General features: G+C 32.2%; 1 protein-coding gene across 3 annotated transcripts; it reads left to right on the forward strand.

Moving 5' to 3' along the window:
* The first annotated feature begins 1,342 nt into the window (after positions 1-1,342).
* On the forward strand, positions 1,343-23,975 carry LOC132609618 (cis-abienol synthase, chloroplastic-like). Of its 3 annotated transcripts, XM_060323680.1 has the most exons (14): positions 1,343-1,491; positions 1,600-1,661; positions 2,078-2,366; positions 3,674-3,830; positions 5,533-5,753; positions 7,700-7,820; positions 7,905-8,002; positions 8,673-8,887; positions 10,769-10,878; positions 11,282-11,380; positions 19,715-19,930; positions 21,439-21,583; positions 22,458-22,703; positions 23,423-23,975. In XM_060323680.1, the coding sequence occupies exons 1-14, from the start codon at positions 1,413-1,415 to the stop codon at positions 23,735-23,737; spliced, it is 2,373 nt and encodes a 790-aa protein (XP_060179663.1). In that variant the 5' UTR covers positions 1,343-1,412; the 3' UTR covers positions 23,738-23,975. The 3 variants fall into 3 exon arrangements, with proteins under 3 accessions (XP_060179663.1, XP_060179664.1, XP_060179665.1); XM_060323681.1 differs by lacking the exon at positions 23,423-23,975 and having other exon boundaries at positions 22,495-22,665; XM_060323682.1 differs by lacking the exons at positions 22,458-22,703; positions 23,423-23,975 and adding an exon at positions 20,284-20,360 and having other exon boundaries at positions 21,439-21,576.
* The last annotated feature ends 829 nt before the right edge of the window (positions 23,976-24,804 follow it).

Raw genomic sequence — 24,804 nt, forward strand, 5'->3', positions numbered from 1 at the left:
ACACCAATTTAGCTAACTACAATCATTAACTAGCTTTAACAATATCTGCCATATAAGCCTCATTTATAAATAATTAAACTTTAAACTTTTTGTTTTATTTTCAATTAGATAATTTGTAGCCACAAAAACATATATGCTTTTTATTTAGGCAGAATGGCTTGGGACCCCCTTGAACTTGTCGATTTTTATTCAGTGTACACCTAAACTTTACGTTGGCCTAATTACCCCCCTCAACTTGAAAATATGATAGCCTTGACCCCCCTAGACGCTGATGTGGCAAATAGCGTGGATACACTCTCTTTTAGGCGCGTGAAAAGGTGAAAAATCAAAAAATCAGCTTCCAAATCGGGTGTTTTTCAACTATTAATTGCCACATAATCAATATAATGATTTATTTGATCCAATTGTATTTCTTATTGTTTTTTCTTAATATAAATTGCATATTTTATCCCAATTGTGTTTTTTTTTCTTTTTCGATATAATGATTATTTATTTCAGCTATGTATTTTTTTTTCTTTTTTCGGATCCAAATCTAAATAACATTGTTGAAAGTTTCAACTAGAAACTCTATTTATTTTAGCGAAATAAAAATAAGGTTTAGCAAAAGTAATGAAGTTTAGACGGTGTATTTTCTACAAAAATATTGTGTATTTTTCTTTTCATGCAAGTACTATTTATTTCAACTGTGCATTATTTTTTTGGGGTCAAATTCGTAAAATATTTGGTTAATATTTATTTGATTTCTTTTTTAGATTCAATGATTATTTGTTCTTACTGTGTATTTCTTCTTTTCCTGGCCAAATATATAAAAATAACTTGATTAGAATATCATTATCTTTGGGCAAATAAAAAAATTATAGTCAAAATGTTTTCAAGTTCTTTTTTTACATATTTGGCCCAAAAAAGATGATTCAAATAATTGTTGAACTTAAAAAGTAAAAAATATATATTTTATCCATTAAAATATGCCACATGGACAAAAAAATCCATGTGGCAGCGCGTGTTGACCACTTCCATGGGTTGTCAGCGTCTAGGGGGGTCGTGCCTATCATATTTTCAAGTTGAGGGGGTAATTAGGCCAACATAAAGTTTAGGTGTACACTGAATAAAAATCGACAAATTCAGGGAGGTCCCGATCCATTCTGCCTTTTATTTAAACTACAAGTTTCAAAAGTTTTCCTCAATCTAAACTACATATTCACTTAAATATCATCACATAAATTAAGATGAAGTGATTACATATGTATGGCTCTCAACACACGTAATTTTTCAGTTCAGAAAACGTTTTTTTTTCGTGAACAAGATACTATAATTGGTAAACGAATAATGTTGTTGAAAAGAATCTATAAATAGTTCTCTCCCTCTATCTCACTGTGACAAGTCACACCACACCCACTCAATATTTTTTTAAAATGATACTTGGCCACAGATGCACAATCATACTGCCACTTTCTCATCATAAATTGGGAAATGAAAATTTTGGTTTATCCAGTAAGACTCATAACTTTGATCACAAGTAGATATTTATAATTCAATTCTTTTATAACAATGCCCTGATTTTAGTTTTTTTTTTTAACTTTTTTGTCCCCTTGTTTGAAGAAAATGCAATTTGCCAGAGACCACGTAGAGTAAGATGCAGCCACACTATTGTTGAATCAATGGTAAGATGGATCCCTTTTCTCTTCTCTTTTTTTAAGGTGTCTCAATGTAGTTAGTGGTCTAAAGTCACATCTTGATGAGAAATATTAATATGTTTTTAAGAAAAAATTGTATATTTTTGTCCTTCGTTAATAGTTCTGGTCAAATATGTTCTTGATGTTACTAAAATGGATTAAAATTTTCCTTATTTTCAAGCGGAGAAAGTTTAATGATGCCACGTGTCCTGCGATTAATTTTTTTTTAATCAAATTGTAAATTTGAACCTTTAATATACTTGAGGGGTAAATTTAATCTTTTTCCTTATTTTGAGTTTTAAATTATTTTTTTGTATTCCTCCTTTCTCTCTCATAACTATTTCGTACCTCTATCATCAATCAGTCTTTCTTCCTCCTCTTCATGCATTGTCTCTTTGTTGCAGGATTGTGTCAAAGAGGCAAAAGAGAGAATAAGGGAAACATTTGTGAAAGTAGAGCCATGTTCTTCTTCTTATGACACAGCATGGGTAGCTATGGTCCCTTCAAGAAACTCTCTAAAGCAGCCATGTTTTCCTCAATGTTTGGATTGGATTCTTGAAAATCAAAGAGAAGATGGATCTTGGGGACTAAATCCAAGCCATCCATTGCTTGTGAAGGACTCACTTTCTTCAACACTAGCATGTTTGCTTGCTCTAAGCAAATGGGGAGTTGGAGATAAGCAAGTTCAAAGAGGTAAATGGTACAATATATCTTACATCTAGCTTAGGGGTCGTTTGGTTTGAATACAGGTTATACTTGGATTAGTTATGTTGGGATTAAGTATCACGGTATTATATTTTTACTGACTATTTGATTTGTTGTATTAAAAATAATATGCATTGCATAATTTCTAAGAAGTTATTTGTTTACAAAAATACCCTCCACCTTATTTAGTAGGAAAAGGGTTTGAAGGGCCTCGGGGGTATTTTTGTTATTTTCATTATTTTATACAGGGCTAACTAATTTTGGTACTATTATTCCAGCATCTGTTAGGGATAACTTATTCCGGTACTATTTCTAATCCTAGTATAACTTACCCCCGTATTAGTAACCAAATAAAGAATAAGACAGTACTAAATTTGTATCCCAGGACTATTTATGTTTGTCCAGCATATCAAACAACTCCTTAGAATTTTTTTAAGAAAGTATATGTTATAACAAGAAGTTGGAGATAATTTATTGACGGCCATAGAACCTATATAATTTCAGCAAGAAAGTCATCCAAGTAATTTTTCTAATTATAAAATCACTCTAACTTTAAAATAATTCATTGAACTTTACAAAAAAAAAAAAATTGCTTAATTCTAATGAACAATTCGTTTTTAAAAACTTAAAAGGTCGTGTCTTATCAGATTGGGTCATAGGTAGTTTATTGGGAAAACTACACAAGTTGTCCATTAAAGACAAAGTATTTACCTAAAACTATCCATATATATACATAGATCTAATAAAAAGTACCCACACGGCTACATATTATTACCCCTGCGCACACTCCCCATATTCCAAAAATTATTGATGTTGAATAATGGACCTATTCGCTAATTGAATTGATGTTGCCTTTGCTGTTTTCGTACTAACTTGTTTTTTTGTCTTTTTCTTTCTTTTATTTTTTATTTTTTTCTGTATTTTATTTCGGGAAAAGGTCCAAATATGCTCGAAAAGTTTAGAGGTATATATATTTGATCCTTCTCACAAAATTCAGGGGTATATTTATCCTTCCCACACATAAATATTGTTGCCTTCTTTTTTACTCTAAATGTGTTGTCTTTGCTGGACAATTATCTAGTTCTCCCCATTTTATTAGGTTGGAGTTTTTTTTAAGTTCTAATTTTAAAAAAAAATATTGAATAAGAACTTTTCCGCCACTTTCACAGAAATGACCAGTATTAGTGAAAGTTGAGTGATTTTATGATTAAAAAGTTAATTAAATAATTTTTCTACAATAATACTTTCAGTTGGTGTCCTGACCTTGTAAATTAGTTATCTTCATTTTCTTTCAGGCATGGACTTTATGGAGACGCATGGTTGGGCAATTGATAACAAGGATCAGTTTTCACCTGTAGGATTTGAAATTATATTTCCTAATATGATCAAGTCTGCAGAGAAATTAAATTTGCCTTTGGATCTTGACCTTGTAAATCTGGCAACGGCTGAAAGGTATGCTTCATTGTAGACGATATTATGCAGAGATTAGAATATATGAATTATTTGATGCATATATTTTTTTTTTGGTGCATGTTTGGGTCATAGTATAAAATGTACGATTTTACCTTTGTTGTTAAACGTTAATTTTTAACTAAATAGATGAAATCAAAAGACAAAAAATTCATGTTTTTTTGGTTTCCCACCCGGTGTCCGATACCTTCATTGAAGTCCAACTATATCCGGATTCGAGCCGCGTAAGGCCCTATTCGGAGAGAACCGCTCCCTGGACATAAAAAATATTTTTGATAGGGAGCGCTTCCCCAAATCAACCCATTCCTTGTCTTTTAGGTTCTTATCCCTCTAAAGTTAATCCTCATATGGGTTATTCCATATTGAATCCGGCCGGTGCATATAATACCTGACCAATTATCGTATAATATTGTACTGTATTGCTTATATCGAAAACGAAATGCCAATCAAATTTCCAAAATCCCAATAACCAAATGACCCCTAAGATTTCAACTTTATCTCTCTTATCTGGAAAAAAAACAAGAGGTCCGTCTTACCCTAACAAATGAAGAAAAAATAATTAAATTCATTCTAAAGTATGTTAAATCAGAAATATTAGAAATGACACTAAGGCTTTAGTTTAGTGGTAAGAGCACAGTTTCTGATGTGTCGATTAGGCGCACATCACGGGTTTGAATTATGTTGTAAGCAAAAGCCTAATATTTAAATGGAGAAAAATAAAGATGCGGACTCATTAATATTCTCCGAGTTTAGAACTCGGCACCTACTTTAAAAAAATTTCGTAAGAAAACACCGGAAATAGTATGAGTCAAACTTTACTTTTGTATAATGCTACACCTTCACTTTGTTTGTATAACGTAACATCGTAATGTTTTCAAATATAACTGTTTAATTACTTCATAAGGTTGATATCTTGGAAAAATATCACTATAATAATGGCAAAGCAACGAGCGATCTCTAAGGGTGTGTTTAGTATGGAGGAAATTATTTTATGAATTTTTTTTAATTTTTTCATGTTTGGTTAGTCAAAATTCTAGGAAAACAAGTTCTTTGAAAATGAGGAAAATGACTTCCCCTTATTAAAGTAGGAAAAACAAGTTTCATAAATGTCATTCAACACTAATTATCTCTTCCCAATATCCACCCCCGCTCCCACCCCCTTTAACCCCCATATCCGACACTCCTACCCTCCACCTCACCCTCTTAGTATTTGCCTAGATTATATAAAATACTCGTGGGATAATATTTTCTGTTTACTTACCAAACACCAAAAAATAAGTAAAACCCCACTTATTGTCTAGGAAATTGTTTACAAGAAAACATTTTCCTTCATACAAAACACACCCTAAATGCAGTGCTAGAGCTATAATTTCCACTAAGAGGTTCAAAATAAGAAGAAATAAACACACGAACAGCTGAAAGGGATTCAACACCTACTATATATACATAAAAAATAATTTTAACCTTATATATATAATGTAATTTTTCACCTAAGAGTTTCGAAGATGAACTCCTTGCTCCCACCTGGCTCCGCTCCTCCCTAAATGTATAAAGTGCAAAATTCTAGTTATAGTAATGTGACTCAGCATGTTTCTTATGTTCTAACTTCACCTTGAATTGCATCATACTAAAGATAGTTTGCTTTTATAAACTCATTTTCTGACTATCTTTGAATAATTATTAGATCATTACATAATGATTTCACGGGGAATATTGGAAATCTTAAATATATGGCTGAAGGATTTGGAGAATTATGTCAGTGGAAGGAAATAATGGTATATCAAAGACACAATGGATCACTATTTGATTCACCAGCCACTACTGCAGCTGCCTTGATTTACCATCAGTATGATGAAAAATGCTTTGGATACTTGAATTCAATCTTGAAAGTTCACAAAAATTGGGGTAAGATATTACTTGTTGATTTTCGTTCTTGGAATTGAAGGATGAAAATTTAAGTTTCAAAACTCAGATCGAGCCCAGTTGGGTTAGCTGATTGTAAATAGTTGATAAGTTTTATGTGGCGAAAAGAGTATTTTAAGTGTTGAAAACGATTTTTTTAGACTGTTACGTGTTTGAATATAAAAGTTCTGAAATTGATAATACGCATTTAGCGTGTCTGTTGATGAGTGTGATAAGATGTTTTTCTGTGTTAAAATGACTAAGACGCCATTAAATGTTTGCAAAAAATACTTAAGAAATTATTTTTTGCATTTTTAGTCTTGGAATGAAGGATAAAAATTAAGTTTAGATCGAGCCCGGTTGGATTAGCTGATTGTAAATAGATGATAAGCTACATGTGGTGAAAAGAAAAATTAAGTGTTGAAAATGATTTTTAAATAAACAGTTACATGTTTGGATAAAAGTGTTAAAACTGTTAATAAACATTTAATTTGAGTCTGGTGATGAAGTGTTGATAAGATGTTCTTCTGTATTAAATCTCTACAAAAAAGAAATACTTACAAGCACTCTTGTAAAGAAAAGGAGAAACAATAGATACAGATTGAAGAGGAAATCAGAAACTTTTGGAAAGGTAATTTGAAAATTAAAAAGTCCTTTGTGATGATCAACTTATGGCTTTTGACTTGTAAATAATTTTAAATATTTACCAAATGTATTGATATGCCAAAAAGTACTCCTAAGTTAATTTTACCAACTTATAAACATAGTATAGCAGGGTGATATGCTTATGTGGTTGATTTTGGCTTATAAGTCTTGACTTATAAGCACTTTGAATATTTAGTTGTGTACCAACCACATAAATAAACAAACAAATAAAATAATACTTATAAATTAGTTTGACCAGCTTATAAGCTTAGTCCTTGTGATATGATGAGTTATCAATTCGTAGATTGAGACAAGATTGTTGAAAAAAGTTAAAACATTCAATCAAGTAATAAAAAGATGGAGTGTGTAGATAAGAAAATTCTGATATTTGTTAATGGTATAATATAATCATCACATAGTCCAATTCAGTGTTTTCAAAGGCGAGTTTCGGGGTGTGGCGTACCAAAAACGCTCCGGGGCGCAACTGAAAAATATAGATTCATAGGGCGTACGGCCTAAAATTTGGGGCTAAATTTCGGGCGTAAAAGCATAAACCCCGGGCATAAAAGGGTATGCCCCCGGGCGTTAAATTTTATTTTCATCATTTTAAACAGTATTTTTGCTATTGATGTAGTGATATTTATACTTCATGTTATCATTTTTTCAAGTTGTAGTGATTTTTCCTAAAATATATAAATAAATAAAGCAACTCTCATAAAAAATAACACTGCTATAAATAATTTTTTTAGATGATTATGTCTGAAATTGATAGGATAAAGATTTCATAGCACTATATTTCTAGAGCTAATTTATCCATTTTTGTCACTGCTCTTGCAATTTTTACCCTTCCCCTTCTTTGAAATATATAAATAAAAATTAGTGCAAATATTAGTTGAGGATGGGAAGGGCTAATAGATGTGGAGATTGATGACGGAGTGTATGAAGATTCATTTTAAAGATTATTTAGGTTATTATCATTTTTTTGTGCTGTTAGCTTTTTCAAATAATAATTATAATAATTTTTATATTATCGGTGATTATTTGAATTTATTTGTAAAATCTTAATGAAAATTTTACTTTTGCTTATTTTTAGTAACAAAATTATAAAATTAAAAATACATGAGACATACGCCCCGCAGATTCATGGGACTTGCGCCCCATGTCTTGAGACTTATGTCTCGCATCTCGGAACTTACGCCTCGCCACGTCCTGCGTAACCGCCCCGCCCCCCGCCTCTTAAAACACTGGTCTAATTGTTTGATTAATTTTCTAATGAAATTCTCTTCTTCTTTTTTCCCCCTTAGTTCCCACTATCTACCCAACGAAGACACATTCATTGCTTTGCTTGGTTGACACCCTTCAAAGTCTGGGAGTAGATCGGCATTTTAAAACAGAAATAAGTAAAGTTCTAGATGAAACATACAGGTATATGTAATTTTTCACAGTGATGTATAGGTATATATAATTGTTTTGAAGCATCTCGTAATAATATTGGTCATCTATTTATAGGCTTTGGCAGCAGAATAACGAAGAAATTTTTTCAAACGCTGCACATTGTGCCATGGCATTTCGACTTTTACGGATGAGCAACTATGATGTCTCCTCAGGTTTGTCATTTTGTCCGTTCCATTTTATATATTTTAGTTTGATTGGACAAAACTTAAGAATATGAAAATATACTTTTTAATTTTGTAATTCTAAATTAAAAATGTGAATAACATATCAAAATATTATTATATTTAAATGTTATGATGTTAAGCATGTCATGTCGTTCCTAGTATCATTAAGGACAAAATGAAAATGTGAAATTGAAAACTAACTGGCCCGTTGGATATACAACTTTTTCACTTTTTTTCAACTTTATTTTTCAAAAAAAAAAATAATAACTATTTGGTTATAGATTGTTGTTAATTTTCACTCCACCTTGAAGTTGAGTAACTCAAATTTGAAAAATTGGTCACAACCACTTTTTTCAAGTGAAAAAATAGTTTTTCCCTCACAAAACTTCAACATTGTTTTCAAATGAAATTAATGCATGTTCAAACTTAATTTCTATTCCAAATATTCTTTTTCAACTTAACTTCAAATACTTTTTTTTATTAGAATATCACTAAATTCATGTCCAAACGCCTACTAAACACAACAATGTTCTTTTTAAATAGACAAAAAGTAAAGAAGACACATAAATTGAAACAGGAAAGTATTAATAACTCTGGCAGTAAAGTATGTAGTTCTCCATAATATACAAATCAATAAATTCGATATTTCTTTTTGCAGAAGAACTAGTTGAATTTGTCGATGAAGAACATTGCTTTTCAACAAGAAGTGGGAAAATTACGAGTCATGATGCAATTGTTGAGCTCCACAAAGCTTCACAGTTGGCTATTCATGAGAAAGATCATATTTTGGATACAATTAGAAATTGGACAGGAATATTTATGGAGCAACAACTTTTAAATAATGACTTCCTCGACAGGAAGTCAAAGAAAGAGGTATTACTCCCTCCGTCTCAATTATCTACCGTGGTTATTAAAAGAATTATCTCAAATTATTTTATCGTTTTAGAAGTTCAAGACAAAATTAAATATTGTTTCCCCGTTCTAGCATTAGTAGAATTAATGAAGATGATACATAAATAGAGTAAACATTTAATGGAGAGAGATTATAACTTAGACATAAATAAGGGTAAAATAGTCAAAGACCCCACCTAATTATTATATTTTAAGGGGCATGTAAAACAAAAAGCAGCAAATAATTTGAGACAATGGATTATATATTACTTGTAAAAGACTCATTCAATGTTGAGCCCGTTTGGCATGCACCATAAGTTCTGTAATACTTGCATAAATTACTGCCATGCTATTGTATACTCCCTCCAAACAAAGGTAATGTAGAAAAAAGAATTAAGCAACTAATACCTTGTTTTTGAAAAATCACTTATTTGGAAAAAGCTAAAAAGACTAGAAAATTAGTACTTAAAAGAAAATGGAGGAAGTACGTAGTTTAGTTGTTTATTGCCTACCACATAAAACTTAGGATTACTTTTATAATGTTTAGTTGCCTTTTTTTTGGTAATCAAATTTATATTAATCACCAAAGAGAACGGTTGAGTTAGCTTTTGAGCTTGAGTTAGATCAAAGATTTATTTTTTTACATGGTATCAGAGCACGTCTCATCTCAATTCTCATTTCAGATGTTGGACCACCATACTAAAATTGTCCACACACCAGATGTCCAGTCCTTGGTGTGAGGGAGGGTGTTAAGAGTACCACATCGTTTATATAAGGAATGGGTGGTCTCTTTAATATGACTTGGGCAATCCTCACCACTTGAGCTAGCTTTTAGAGTTGAATTAGGCTAAAAATTCTTTCTTTACAGAGAAGCATTACAAAGCCATGACTAGCTATAAACTCAGCCATAAACTAAGGCTTGAAGTATGGCTGGTGCTCTAACACTGACAAGACAGGCCAGGTCTCCGGCAATTACTTGCCATAACCTACTCTTCTTCTCAAAAATCCTTGGGTTCCTCTAAATCCTTACCTCATGCACAAACTCTGTATAGATCATTTTAAATAAATGGGCCTGCTGAGATCTTCCTTTGTTCCTCTTGATGACTGCACTTTGATGCTGATCCCAGTTTGCTTCACCGAATGACTGTTGTTGAACCAAGTGAAGTAGCTTGTTAAGGACATTTAGACCAAAGGAGCAAGAGCAAAACAGATGTTCAACAGTCTCATCACAACATTGACTCAAAGAGCACTGCTTGTCCACTGTAATACCCCATTTCAATAGCCTATATGCAGTTAATAATCTCCTTTGAATCTGCCACATGGTGAATCTTGATTTAGGCCTAGCGGCATGGGATAATAGCATACATTTCCAAGGAACTCTATCAGTATTATTCAGAAGCTGAGTATAGACCGGTCTCCTTAGTCCCATTAAGATGGTTGAAACTGAACTTGGGAGATAATCCTCTAGACTCCAGCACGTTCCTCAATATCCAGCAAGCTAAGCTTGAGTTGGAATTATCATCTAGTTGTTTCTCCTTGATATAGTATGCGTGAAAGGTTGCTTTGTTTTCTTCTTGATATAATTAATACTTAAATAATTATGCAGGAATCTACGTATTAAAATATGAAATAACAATACATGTATACATGGATTAAAATTACAAAATAACACAGCTAACCTTCATAAATATAATGTGACAATTTGTTTTTTGTTTGTTTAAATAGTAGAAGTATTTTAAATTATTTCGAAATAGTAATAACAGTTGTATTAGCTTTAGTGCTTCTTTTTTTTTTTCTCTCTCTCTCCAGGGGAGCGTTAATTTTATAAAATTCCATTTCCTTTACTAATTTATGAACTATTAGGTGGAACTAGCTTTAAGGAAATTTTACGCCACATATGATCGAGTGGAAAGTAGACGCTGCATCGAGGCATATGAGGTGAACAATTTTAAAATCTTAAAAGCTGCTTGCAGGTAATCATTCTAGCACAATGACTTATAAAAGTAGTATTTATTTGTAGATATATAATTCTTATTTGTTGATGCACTAAAAGAATAAAAAAGGTATGAGCATTCTTATGGTTAACTAGTAGCTAATTAAAAGTAATATGGCTAGCGACTTTCATTTTCACTGCTTCACATTGACCAAAGCTGAAAATTAAGATATTTTGCTCATACCCTATATATATATATAAATTTATTGAATATTTATAAATATTTAATTGTGAATCCAATTATTTTTGTAAATTAATTTGAGGGTACTGTATAAATCCATAAATTTGAAATCTTGAATCTTTTCAATAGATAGATTACTTGATTAGTTGATCAATATATAAAAGTCCACCTTCTCAAGTGGTTAATTTCTTTCTATTGTTAGGTCTCCCAACATTAACAACAGAGATTTCCTTGGGTTCTCAGTGCACGATTTTAACCTGTGCCAAGCCCAACATCAAAAAGAACTTCAACAACTAAAGAGGTACCTTCACTTGTTAGCTTCATTAGATCTTGTTAGTCCTGTACTTCATCCGTTTATGATGCTTTAGGCTTTTGATTTTGTTTGAAAATAAGCGGTACTTTAGGATTTGAAGAAGAAATTAATCTTATTCTTTCAAAACTATCCTTATTTATATAATCAAGAATCATTAAGTAGCAACTTTTTTTTCTAGGCATTTAATTAGGAATAAGTTAGTAAAAACACTCATAATTTTTTAGGAGTGAACACTTTCTTAAGTTACAAAAATCACTTATTATGAAACGGAGGGAGTACGTTTTTGGCCAACATATCAAAATCTACTTATTTTGAAAAAAAAATACTTTTCATCGTAAGACTTAAATGCTTTTAAAAAATAAAAAGTGCTTTGAGACAATAGCAGTTTGTATTTGATTAATCACTTTGAAAAGAGCTTTTGTCAATATTAGGGCACCACTTTATGCTTTGCCAAGATTTGAGAAAGTACCTCTGCGGATAAATTATTTTTATCTTCTAAAAATAGTTTCTGCTACTACTTTAAAAGTGCTTATTTTTTCTCTAAAAACTTACCCAAAAACTTCAGCTCTCCAAAATAAGCACTTTTTTTAATTAAAAGAAACGCATTGGGTTTTCTATCAACTTCGTCAAACAGGCAATTACACACTAAGGGTACAGCTACAACCAGCGAATTGAAGAGTGGTCAATTAAACACTTCTTATTGAAAAACTATGTTGTACTAGCATCATGTTTATTCACTTTAATTAGTCAGTCTTTAAGATTTGTATTTTGTAAATAACTTTAATAACATTCTAATTGTTATTATATCTAGCAACATATATAAAATGTATTTTACGTACTATCACTTTAGTTATAATTAAAAAAATGGAGTTTTAAAATTAAAAACATATGATGGAATTAAGTCTTTGAGATAGACAGAGTCAGACTTTTTTCTCATTGTCACGACAATGAAAGTTGTTCATCGATGTGAAAAAGAAAATTAGTAAGAATATGAGGGAAAATTAATTTTTTATTCTAGATTTTTTTCTTTTAAATTCTTTAATATCTTATATGTATACCGACAGGTTGATATCCATCGCAATTAACTAATTGTTCAGATCTAAATATAAGAACCATTGTTGTATATATTGGTTTTTTAAAAGCAAAACTAATAAAATATTTTTATTAAATTAATTAAAAAATATGTTAATAAGGGGTAAATTAGTTACATTATAATTTTTTATATTAACAATTACAGATAAAAAGAATTGTTACAAAGAAATCAAAATTAGAAAGATATATATTAATCGTAAATCACCAAATTTTAATTCCGAAATGAAAATGTAAAGTAATAAATTTTATAAATGTAAAGAAACAATAATCGGAGAATACAAAGGAGAGCAAAATAAGTAAATTATTGACAAAGAAGGAAAATGGGGATAAAAATCACTCCCTTCCTTCACTTTTACTTGCCCACATTAACATATCAAGAGAAAGATATTTTTCTTCTTATTATTTTACCCTTCACATCAATTACTCATTTTCAAATCATTTTTTAAGACTATTGAGACTATACACCAATAAATATGGATATTATGATAAAATATATACGTCATTTGTTAATTCTTAAAAAGCATGAAAAGTCGAAAGTGGACAAGTAAAAAAGGCACAGAGGGAATGAATATATGTAGGAGAATTAAAATTGAAGTGCATACGTATATACATGAGAAGAGAATAAATATTCAATACTATGACATATGTCCAAGTGGGATAAAAAAGTAGTTGGTTAAAGTGTACAATTTATATAACTTTTGGTACAAATTACATTGCTATTGTTCGTCCTCTCTTCACGTTCAAAGTATTGACAAAGACGGAACACGGGGATAAAAGTCACTCCTTCCGTTCACTTTACTTGTCCACGTTAACATATCAAGAGAAAGAAATTTTTATTCTTATTATTAATTTTTCATTTCACATTAATTACTCATTTTCAAATCATTTTCGAAGGCTATTAAGACTATACACCAATAAATATGAATATTATGGTAAAATATATACTCCCTCCATCCCATATTACTTGTCCAATTTTCCTTTTGCATGCCCCTTAAAAAATCATAAATAAAAGATGTTTTTTACTATCTTACATCTATCTCTCTCCAATAAATACATTCTAATTAAAATTGACTATTTTCAAGAACATTTAATACTAAAGGTAAGATAGGAAATAATTAATTAATTTTAAATATATTTTTAGTAATGTGGCCAAGTAATACGGAAATGAGGGAGTACTTCATTTATTAATTCTTAAAGAACGTCAAAAGTCAAAAGTGAACAAGTAAAAGTGCACGGAGGAAATAAATATGTGTCGGAGAATTAAAATTGAAGTGCATACGTGTATACATGAGAAGAGAATAAATATTTCATACTATGACATTGGTCCACGTGAGATAACGAAGTAATTGGTTAAAGTGTACAATTTATATAACTTTTGGTACAAATTAATTTTTCTTCTTCTTATTATTAATTTTACTCTTCACATTAATTACTCATTTTCTAATTATTTTCCAAGGCTATTGAGACTATACACCAATAAATATGAATATTATGGTAAAATATATACTCCCGCCGTTCCATATTACTTGTCCAATTTCCCTTTTGCATGCCCCTTAAGAAATCACAAATAAAAGATATATTTGTCGAGGGTCTTTCGGAAACAGCCGCCCTACCTTTCAAGGTGGGGGTTAGGTCTGCGTACACTCTACTCTCCCAAGACCCCACATAGTGGATTATACTGGGCTTCTTGTTGTTGTTGTTGTTGTTGTTGTTGTTGTTGTATCTATCTCTCTCCAATAAATACATTCTAATCAAAATTGACTATTTTCAAGAACATTTAATACCAAGGGTAAGATGGGAATTAATTAATTAATTTTATCTTGGTTTTGTAAATAAACAAGTAATTTGAACATATATTTTTAGTAATGTGGCCAAGTAATATGGGAAGGATGGAGTACTTCATTTATTAATTCTTAAAGAATGTGAAAATTTAAAAGTGAACAAGTAAAAATGCACGGAGGAAATACATATATGTCGGAGAATTAAAATTGAAGTGCATACGTGTATACATGAGAAGAGAATAAATATTCAATATTATGACATTTGTCCACGTGGGATAATGAAGTAATTGTTTAAAGTGTACAATTTATATAACTTTTGGTACAAATTTTCTGAAAAAAGAAGCCTACACGTGTTCAGTGGCTAATTAAATAGGTCCACAATCAAAACGCAAAAGCCAACAAAATGGGCCCACATTTTATAGTACAATTTTAAATACTATTTGTACAACAAATTATAGTAGTATTCGTACTCTCTTCACATTTATATAAAATACTAGTTTTATGAGGCTCGTGCTAAGCCCGTGCCCAAACTTTTAACATTTTAACTTGGGTCATTTGCACAGGTTTGCCCTTTAAATGGACTGGTCTTTAATTTTTGCTCTTCAAATGGGATAATCTTCAATTTTTACCCTTCAAAATCGAACTTATGCCATATCTATAAGTTATGTGAGCGTCGTTAAAGAATTTATGCTCCTATAGGCATAAGTTCGATTTAGAAGGACGAAAATTAAAGATCAGCCCATTTCAAGAGCAAAAATTAAAGATCAGTCCATTTAAAGGGCAAACTGTGCAATTACTTGTTTTAACTTTCATTGTTAATTAATGAAATTATATACTTCAATTCAAATGCAGTGTCATGATTTGGAGCTTATGAGTGCTGAATTTTAATTTTTTAAGTTATTTGGTACTAATAATCTATAGACAAATACAAAGTTTGTGAACGAAAGCTATCGGATTCGATCGAAACCATCACCGGCACTCTAGCTCCACCCCGCTTCAAATTCATTTTGCGAATATCTTGAATTCATTTAAGATTTTGATAATGTACTTAATTTTACCTGTATTACCAAAACTCATGTTTTCATTTTCTAGAATCATCTAACACAAGGAAAAAAAATCCAATAACTTCAAATCTATACTACAATATTTATAACTTTAGTTTAGAATATTTATACAAATTAACCTAATGATCCTACAATTAGTAAATAATGTAATAAAGTAAAAGATTTTGAAATTATATTTAAAAATAATTTTAGGACAGATCTTTATAAGCATATACGAGCTCACTAAAAAGAAGCTAAGATATAAGAAGTTTAAGGATAAAAGATATTATAATACCTAATAAAATATTCAGTTGTAAAAGAAAATTTGGCTCCAAAGCTGTCAAAATTTATCAAAATGTATAAGGATAAATAATATATATTCTCTCCATCCCAAAATATAAAAGCAATTTGATTAGTTTCGAGCTAAATTGTGTTAGATTAATTCAATATTTTAAAATTAAAGTTTAGATATTCAAAAAATATACAAAAAAAACTATAAATTGCAATTTTCCTGTCACAACCCAACCCTGTAGGCCACGACTAGTGTCCGTGTTGGACACCCGTACGTACCCAATAACCCAAACCAGTATGTAGGCAGAATATACACATACAGAAGTCGAATGACGTTACTAATTGTCGTAGTAAAACAGATATAGCGCGTGGAAGCCGATAAGGCTATCATAAAACATAGCGGCCCAAAACATATACACAACCCACATGTATGTCTACAGACCTCTACGAACAACAAACAAATCATAAGACGGGACAGGGCCCCGTCATACCCCTGAACAACATACATATTTGCAACAGAAGAGTCTGTACCCAAAATATAGGCTCCGGACAAGGGAGCACTCCAAGACAGCAGAATAGGATCCTAAGTGGGCGGATCAGCAAATCGATCGTCTGTACCTGCGTGGCATGAAACGCAACCCCCGAAGAAAAGGGGTCAGTACGGAAAATGTACTGAATATGTAAAGCACGGAACGTAGTAAACAAAGTCATAACCGAAGCAGAAGGTACAGAAAATGAACGGAATATCCAGAATAGCAAAATGCCGATCATAAAGCATAAATAGTGCATGCAGAAAACATATGTCATATCTGGTCCCATTACGGAACAAAATCATGACCGGAACAGAACGTACAGAAAAATGAGTATAATATCCAGATTATCAGATGCATATTTCCAAAACATAAAGAGTGTATGCAGAAACATATGCCATATCATATCCGGCCCCTGCCAAGGGACTCGGTGAACAGAACGTGGTCGCCACCCCGACACTGGCGCCACAACACAGCATAACTCCAGAGTAGGGAATAACTCCGTAACATATCATATCATATCAGAATGTGCACATGTCGAACATATCAGATGGCCATATCATATCATATCAGAATATATCAGAATATGTGTACATGGCACATCATACTCCACAACCCATGTACATGTATACCTGCCCCCTCACATCGAGGCGCGACGAACAATGCAGTGGAATACGCGTGATAACATATCCTGGCCCGGGCTCAGTAGGGGAAACATTGAGGCATCCACGAGTGGAGTAATGAGAAACTAAATGCAATATAAAATATCATATATTTCCAGAGACTCAATAAGACATATCGGATGACAAATCGAAGTAACGAAATCGGACAGAATCATAGTAAGTGTATTTCGGATGTCATAATCGATTACGGAGAAATAGTCTTTCTGAGATCATTTCCATGTTCCAAAATAGTTTATAAGACTTAAGGGAATATTTTTTTAAAAAATTATTTAGTAGTTAGAAGAGTAGTTAAAATATTTCCTTTAGAACCGCTCGAAGACAAATCATAAATACAAAAAGGGTAAAATCGGGAATAGTGGGCCCACCTCGGGACAACCGAAGCGGTGGGCGCCAATTACGTATATTAGGCTTATGGAGTCATCTATGGAGTCCTAGGGACATTTCATAACTTTCTAGACAATTCATGAGGACTTACACAATTCTTTCAACAAAACACATATATAGAATTCAATTCTATTGAATGAAAAAGGGATATTTTCAGACGCGGGTTTCTATGAACAGAATACTTTCCGAGACTCAAGTCTGATCCTAGTATACCTAGGACATGCCAAAAGAAGGATAGATATAGCTTTACATACCTTATTCGCTCTTTACGCCTTCCCAAATTCAATTCTCATTTCGTCCAAAATCTACAATTGGTCACAATTACCAAATATCAATTTCAAGTCTTAAGAGTTCAATCTTAATTCATACTTGTCTACAGAAATTTGGGCAGCACCTCCCCTATACATATAGCATTCCCGAGAATTTAACTCGGCCAAAACAATCAACAACAACCCAATAACAACAACAACAATCACTACAAAACACTATATAGCATAATTAATCCTCTTTCCAACATAATGCAATACCTTTCATTCCAACTTCACATTTTCAAATCAATACCAACATTCTCATATTCATTACTAATCAAGATCATTACAATACCATTCGGAAGCATTTCATATCATTTCTACAAAGTATTCACAAAATATACAAAATATACAAATTTTCCACCAAAACCATAATCCATCCAAAACTTCTAATCTTCAACATACATATTCATAACATATTTCCATCTTCCAATTTCATCAACAATAATCATAATTTGCACCTTAACAACTTCATTTACATAATATCATAAAATCACACTAAGATGGCATAATCTTCTACAATCAATTTCAATGTCAACTTAAACCATTTAACCTTCATTTGCATTATAAGGATCACAACAACACAACTAACATATCAAACAAAATTAATTCATTTCCATTTCAACTTCCATATACCACACGGCCAACACCTATATTTCCAACTTCAACCAAATTCACTCAACTTTCATTTCCAATATAACTTCCACCATAACCACAACTAGAACACAACATAAAATTCAACTCATCATATTCATACAACATTACACACACGGCTACATGCCTACACACACACCCACTTTGCAAACTTCCACATTTCCATAATTTCTACTCATTTCCACATACTACAACACAAACAAACCTTCATAACATAAGAAAAAGGAATTGATTCTTACCTTCTTCTACAATCTTCTTCACTTGAACAAGTTGTCAACTTGATGAAACAAGCTCTCTATCTTCCAAAACAACTACACCAAGTTGTAAAGGACCCTTGAATTAGTGGGAATACCACAAGAAAATAATTTTTGGAGGAAGATTTTAAGGAGCTAGAATTTCATGGTCATGGCCGAATGCCATGTTTCTTGCTCTTCGTCTTTTGTTTTGTTCTTGCTTTCTAATTTTTTCTTGAAGTTTCTAAGGGTCATGACCCCTTATATTTAATTACCACATGGAAATTAATTAAAATCATGGGCTTGGGCCATAATATGGCCGTCCACCCCTTCTCTTTTGGGCTTGATTTTTCTCTTCATTTTTTTTTGGGCCAACCCGGTTGGTCCCGAGTTGGGCCTAGCCCACTGACTTTTCGACCTTAAAATGTCCATATCGCCTTGTACCGACGTCACCTGGGAACCCACGACCTATGGTTGGAAAGCTAATTCAATTATCTACAACTTCTATTTCTTGGTATTTTTCCAGATTCCAAACCTATAATACCGTTTTTGCCCCTCAAGTCAGGTCACCCGAAAACGTTTTCTTAAAAATATTCGTTTGGAGGGCTTCCACTTTGATTTGACTCAAGGGTCCTTCATGAGTTGTGTTTAACTTTACATATGTGATTCATATAACTTGTCACATGTCCCAAAAAAAATCTTGATGTGTGGGCCCCACCTTAACTTACGAATAATCCGACGTTCAAAAATACGAAATGTAATACCATCAACGTGAGTTTGAATTATTTAGCGACAACATGATAATCAATTTCGAGGAAGCACGTGTCACGCTCATGCTCTGAAAATGCAGGATATAACATTTCTATCAATACAATGTAGAGATTCTTAAAATATTTGTTAAAGCGTATATAATTTGACTCTTAAAAAGTGAAATGTAACAAATATTTTGAGATAAAGGAGAAAAAATAATAATAAAAAGTTACTATAATAAAATTAATTAACAAGGCCCAAGTGGAAGAATGATGGTAAAACCAATAGAAACTACCACGTGAGACCAATTATAAAGGCCAGTGAAATGGTCTCAAAAAGTGAATGAGTGCAAATCAGAATAAGGAAAAAAGACAAAACCACGTGTAGAATTTTCATAGGCTCAAGTTGAATGTGAGGATGGCAAATTTTGTTGATTCTCCCTTATTACAAATAGTATATATATATATATATATATATATATATATATATATATATATATATAGGTTAAGTATTGCTTTAATTTTTAATAGACTTTTTCATTCTTGGATACCATTTATAATTTCATTAATGTAGGTGGTTCGAGGATTGCCGACTGGAGCAAGTGGGATTGCCACAACAGTATTTATACACTACTTATTTCTTGACAGCTGCCTTACTTTTTGAACCTGAATTCTCTGATGCCCGTCTAGCCTGTGCAAAGAATACCATGCTTGTAACTTTGGTTGATGATTTTTTCGATGGTTATGTTTGCGAAGATGAATTGCTCAACATCTTTGAATTAGTGCAAAGGTATTACTCCTCTCTGTCTTAGTTTATGTGATACTTTTTGTTTTCCGAGATTCAAATTGAATTAACTTAGACTAACATTTTATAATGTAATCTTTTAACCAAATTGATATGATAAATATTACAATTTATAGTAATTTTCATGCAGTTTTCAAATATATAAATTTTAATCTTAAAATAATGAGTTAATCTAATCCAATTTAGTTTCAAACTTTAATTAAATTAGCTTTTAAAAAGCGAAAAATATCACATAAATTGGGATAGAGGAAGTAATGTATTCTGCTTCCTTTCTTATAATGTTTCGAAAAATCCAATCTATATCTCCATGTGTTTTATTAGCTCATTTTTTATCAAAGGTGGCGCCTTGGGCTTGGAGAATTTGCACAAATCCCCTATCAAGAAAAAAAAATGCTGAAATAGAATATCGTAAAAGGTAGGCCCCGTTTATTCATAGATACAAAAAAAATTTACTTTTTTGGAATTTTGGAGTTGGAGTTGTGTACGGCCATAATTTTTTAAATTGTAATTTTTTGTGAAATGTAGTTATAAAAAAGTGAAATTTTTTTAAAAATAAATTTTTGAAGTTTTTGATATTCCGGAATACAACTTCAAGTTGTATTTCGAATTCTTATGGCTAAACACTAAAAAGTGAAAAAAAATGGAAAAAAAATTCTGAAATAAATTGAATAATTCTTATAGCCAAGCGCCTACGTAGTCTTCAACTTTTAGCACTGTTTGACAAAATCTTTAAACAATAATGATCCCTGTTTCCCGTGGACGTAAGCTCTAGTTGTGGTGTGCGTATACAGTAGTGTCACCTATGTAAAGGAAATCGAAACATTTCAACAAGCTATATACAATGAAGATAGTATAATGTGTTGCCTTTGGACTGAAGCTTCGACTGTATTGACTTGTGAACAACTGACAACCAGTGGCGGAGCCACATAGAGCCGAGGGGTTCATCTAAACCTCTTCGAAGGAAAAAAAATACTATTTTTATAAGGTTAAAATTATTTTTTATGTATATATAGTAGATGTTGAACTCCCTTAGACTTTTTCGTATGCTTACCTTTTTATATTTTGAACCCCATCGGCGAAAATTCTGGCTCTGTCACTGCTAACAACATTGACAACTTTTGCCTATGGGTTAGAACTTTGTTGTTAGCTGAGTATGTTCATTGACTCTGACTTATTGAAATGTCTTGAACTCCTGCTTAATAGTCAAAAATAAGTTATGCCCACAACTTGTGCTTGATGCACAAACATAGGTTTTTTCTTATAGGTTTTTCGGAACGGGGTCAAAAGTTCAAGATGATCACCCTTTGTGGAGGCCATTCTTGCAAACATCTCCTTTTTAGGCTACTAATTCAAATTTTGTCTCTATTAGTTTGGTACGGCTAAATTTATTTGGAAACAAATAATTCATCCAACTACATTTAAAGGTGGAATTTAGCCCATTATACTAACAAAGTTGCACATTTTCCCTTAGAATTTTCACCTAACATTTACAGGTGGGACGGCAATTACTCAACAGTGCGTTACCATTCAGAGAGGGTAAAGATTTTCTTTTCGGCACTCTACAAAACTATAGAGGAGCTTGCAGCAAAAGCAAATATTAAGCAAGGCCAATGCATCAAAGATCACTTTATAGACTTGGTATGGAATCATTCACTATAATGCCAAGTTTTTTTTTTAGAACCGACTTTCATATAATGTTATATTATATATTGTCTATAACATCATCTTGCTATAGCAGTCAAAAGAAATGATGCCGTTATAGGGTAATCAATTTTATTTTAATGTTTTATGCTGATTACTAGGAGTATTTATACCACGTGTTGGTAAAAAATCAAAAATCCTCTGGCTGGTGAAATTCCTACTTTTCCTTAAACCCTCCCTGAAAACCCTCCCAATTCCGAGAATCCGACGTTAATGGCGGACAACAACGAGGAGGTTGAAGGGGTTCATGAACCATTAAATGCGGGGGCTCAAGCACCATTAAATGAGGAGTTTGTTGAACCATTAAACCAGGCTTTAATAGGGCTCAGTGGAAATAATATCTGGGTGGCATTAGAAGCTTGGAGGGTGGATATATATGACAATGTCCCATTTTCGGTAAATACCCATACCTTGACAAATTATTTCTCCGAAGTTGTCACCCCAGAAATATCCCCCCCCCCCCCCCCCTCCCATGGGAGTGCCACCTTTAGTCTTCCAACAAAGTGGTATCAGAGAAGTTTCATTGTAAGTGCTTGTGTAGCAACGAAGTTGTTTTTTAAAAATTGAAACAAGTAAGCTTTTCATGGAAGAGCTTTTGGAATATTGACCAAGCACCAAGCACAAACCTGGCCAGTGCTATTATTTTCTGGAAATATTTTCTGGTGGTTGGTTGGAAGGTAGAAAATATTTTGGTCACACCAAACACACCCTTATACTTTCATTACCCATGATACTCCACCCCCCCCCCCCTCCCCCCCCCCCCCCCTTTTTTTTTTTTAATTAACTAGAAACATATATGTCTTTGGTGTAGTGGCTTGATTTGTTAAAGTGTATGCTGGTTGAATTAGATTGGTGGAGAAGTCAGACAACACCAAGCATAGAAGAGTACTTGTCTGTGTCCAGTGTAACTATTGGTGTTAGATGCATAACTCTCATAACACAATATTTTGTTGCGCCAAAAGTATCCAAGGATGTGCTAGAGAGTTCTGAAATGAAAGCCTTGTGCAATTCTACCATGATGGTGGCACGACTCCTTAATGATCTAAGATCGCACAAGGTAATATTCCTTCTAAAACTATTTTATTATTTCTTTTGCATCCAAAATATTACACATCAAACAAAAATCTCTAGGTGATCTCTTCTCCTCTGTCTAAGGGGTAAAATTATTGGTACCTTTATTGACAGGAAGTAAAAAATACTGATAGACTAGGTGAAATGGGCACAAGCTCTCTATCATGATATTTTACTAAAAACTGAAAATGTAAGTGATAGACTTGACACCTAAATAGACACAAGAGGGGAAAGAGGGGGTGGGGGTGGGGGTGGGGGTGGGGGGGGGTGAATTGGGGCTCTAACAATTTTCGTCTTTCTTAAATTTTAACTTAGTTTTCTGACAAGTTGAAACAATGTCATAGACTCTATTCTAAAAGTGTGTTCCAATTTACCAGTACTTGACCAATGAAAAACTAGAAAGTAAAAGAAACAATAGAATTAAACGTACTCAGAACCTGATGTTTACATTAAATTAATTGATGCATTATATGTGTACATGCTAGTTAATTAATATATACTCTCACCTTATTACGCCATTTAACATGAAGCTAAGTTATACTATAATTTTCTGTAATCATTGAGTACAAGTAAGTTTTTACCATAAGAGTGTTGGTCTTCTGATAGATGAACGTATCTTATTACACAATTAGTTGGAATATTTTCCTTAAGATACAATATTATTTGCTATACTAATAATTGATTCTCTCTCACGTTTTCTTGCAGAGAGAAGAAGCAGAGAGTTCACCAAAAAATATAGTCTCAATATTAATAACACAGAGTGAAGGAACAATCTCTGAAGAAGAAGCAATAAAACAAGTGGAGGAAATGCTGGAAAGTAAGAGAAGAGAGTTGCTAGGGATGGTACTAACACAACAAAAAGGAAGCCAATTGCCCCAAGTGTGCAAGGATGTCTTTTGGAAGACAAGCAAATTGTCTCATTTCGCATATTCGGATAGCGATGAGCTGGAGGACATATTGAAGAATCATATAAAGGACGTACTTTACAAACCATTAAATCTGTCACTACATGTTCTCTAAACAAGTCGTGAATTTCACCCGATATCTTAATTTGATATAGTGATCAACCTTCTAGACTATTTTTTATGTTCTGATTCTACTATGTCATGCAAATCAAACTCTTTAAAAGTCGAGAATGTGTAAGGTTGAGATTAATGACGCAACACATTTGACAACTGTGTGATTTTTCTTTGAAAATGAAGATTCCAACAACACTATATGAAGTAATTATGAACACAATGCTGCTTGTAGAGCTCAACTGAATGAAAGGTACACCAAAGGGGACAACACAAAGCATATTCATTAAAGTTCTTTTTCACATATGATCTCTAATAGAATGTTGAGATAGGTGTTTAACATATTCGCTCTAGTGATGATTTGTCGGATTTGTTCATCAAGGAATTTCCACCATCAACTTTTGAAAAGCTGATCCACAAGATTGGAACGTGTCACCTTTGTGATATCAAATAATATTTTCATTAGTGGAAGTATAGGTTGGGGTTTTGTCCCATTGAGTTTTCTTGACAAAATTTTAATGAGGCTGCTAAAAAACTGTATTATTAGATATGCATTTTTTTTTGCGTCACTGGAATTTTTTCCCTATAGAGTTTTTTTCTCGTAAGATGTTAACGAGACACGTGATCCATTAATGGACATCCAAGGAGCAGTGTTGCAAAATATATTAAATATATATATGTACATTTTTGTGTTACTTTGAAGGCAAAAGCAAGTTGCAAGAACTAGTTAAGAAATAAAACAATTTGGTTAGAATGAAACCAATTAGTTGAGTTACTTGGTGAACAAGAAGTATTTCTACTATAAATAGGAGAGTCTTCTGCTCCATTATGTACACCAACAAGAAGTCAAATACAAAGGACCCATTCAGCCGTGAGAATTATTCACAATTTTCGGAATAATTGTTCACTTTATTTCAAAATCAATGTTTGGTTATAAAATTTTCAAATCCAACTTGACGTTGGAATCAAAATTTGAAAAAATGCTCCAAACTTGTTTCCTAACTCTATCTTCATAAATTCCAAATAAAGTACTCTATTATTTTCTCTTTTACAAAAAGTATAATCAAACTC

This window comes from Lycium barbarum, chromosome 9 (genome assembly GCF_019175385.1).
Source record: "Lycium barbarum isolate Lr01 chromosome 9, ASM1917538v2, whole genome shotgun sequence".
Taxonomy (NCBI): Eukaryota; Viridiplantae; Streptophyta; class Magnoliopsida; order Solanales; family Solanaceae; genus Lycium; species Lycium barbarum.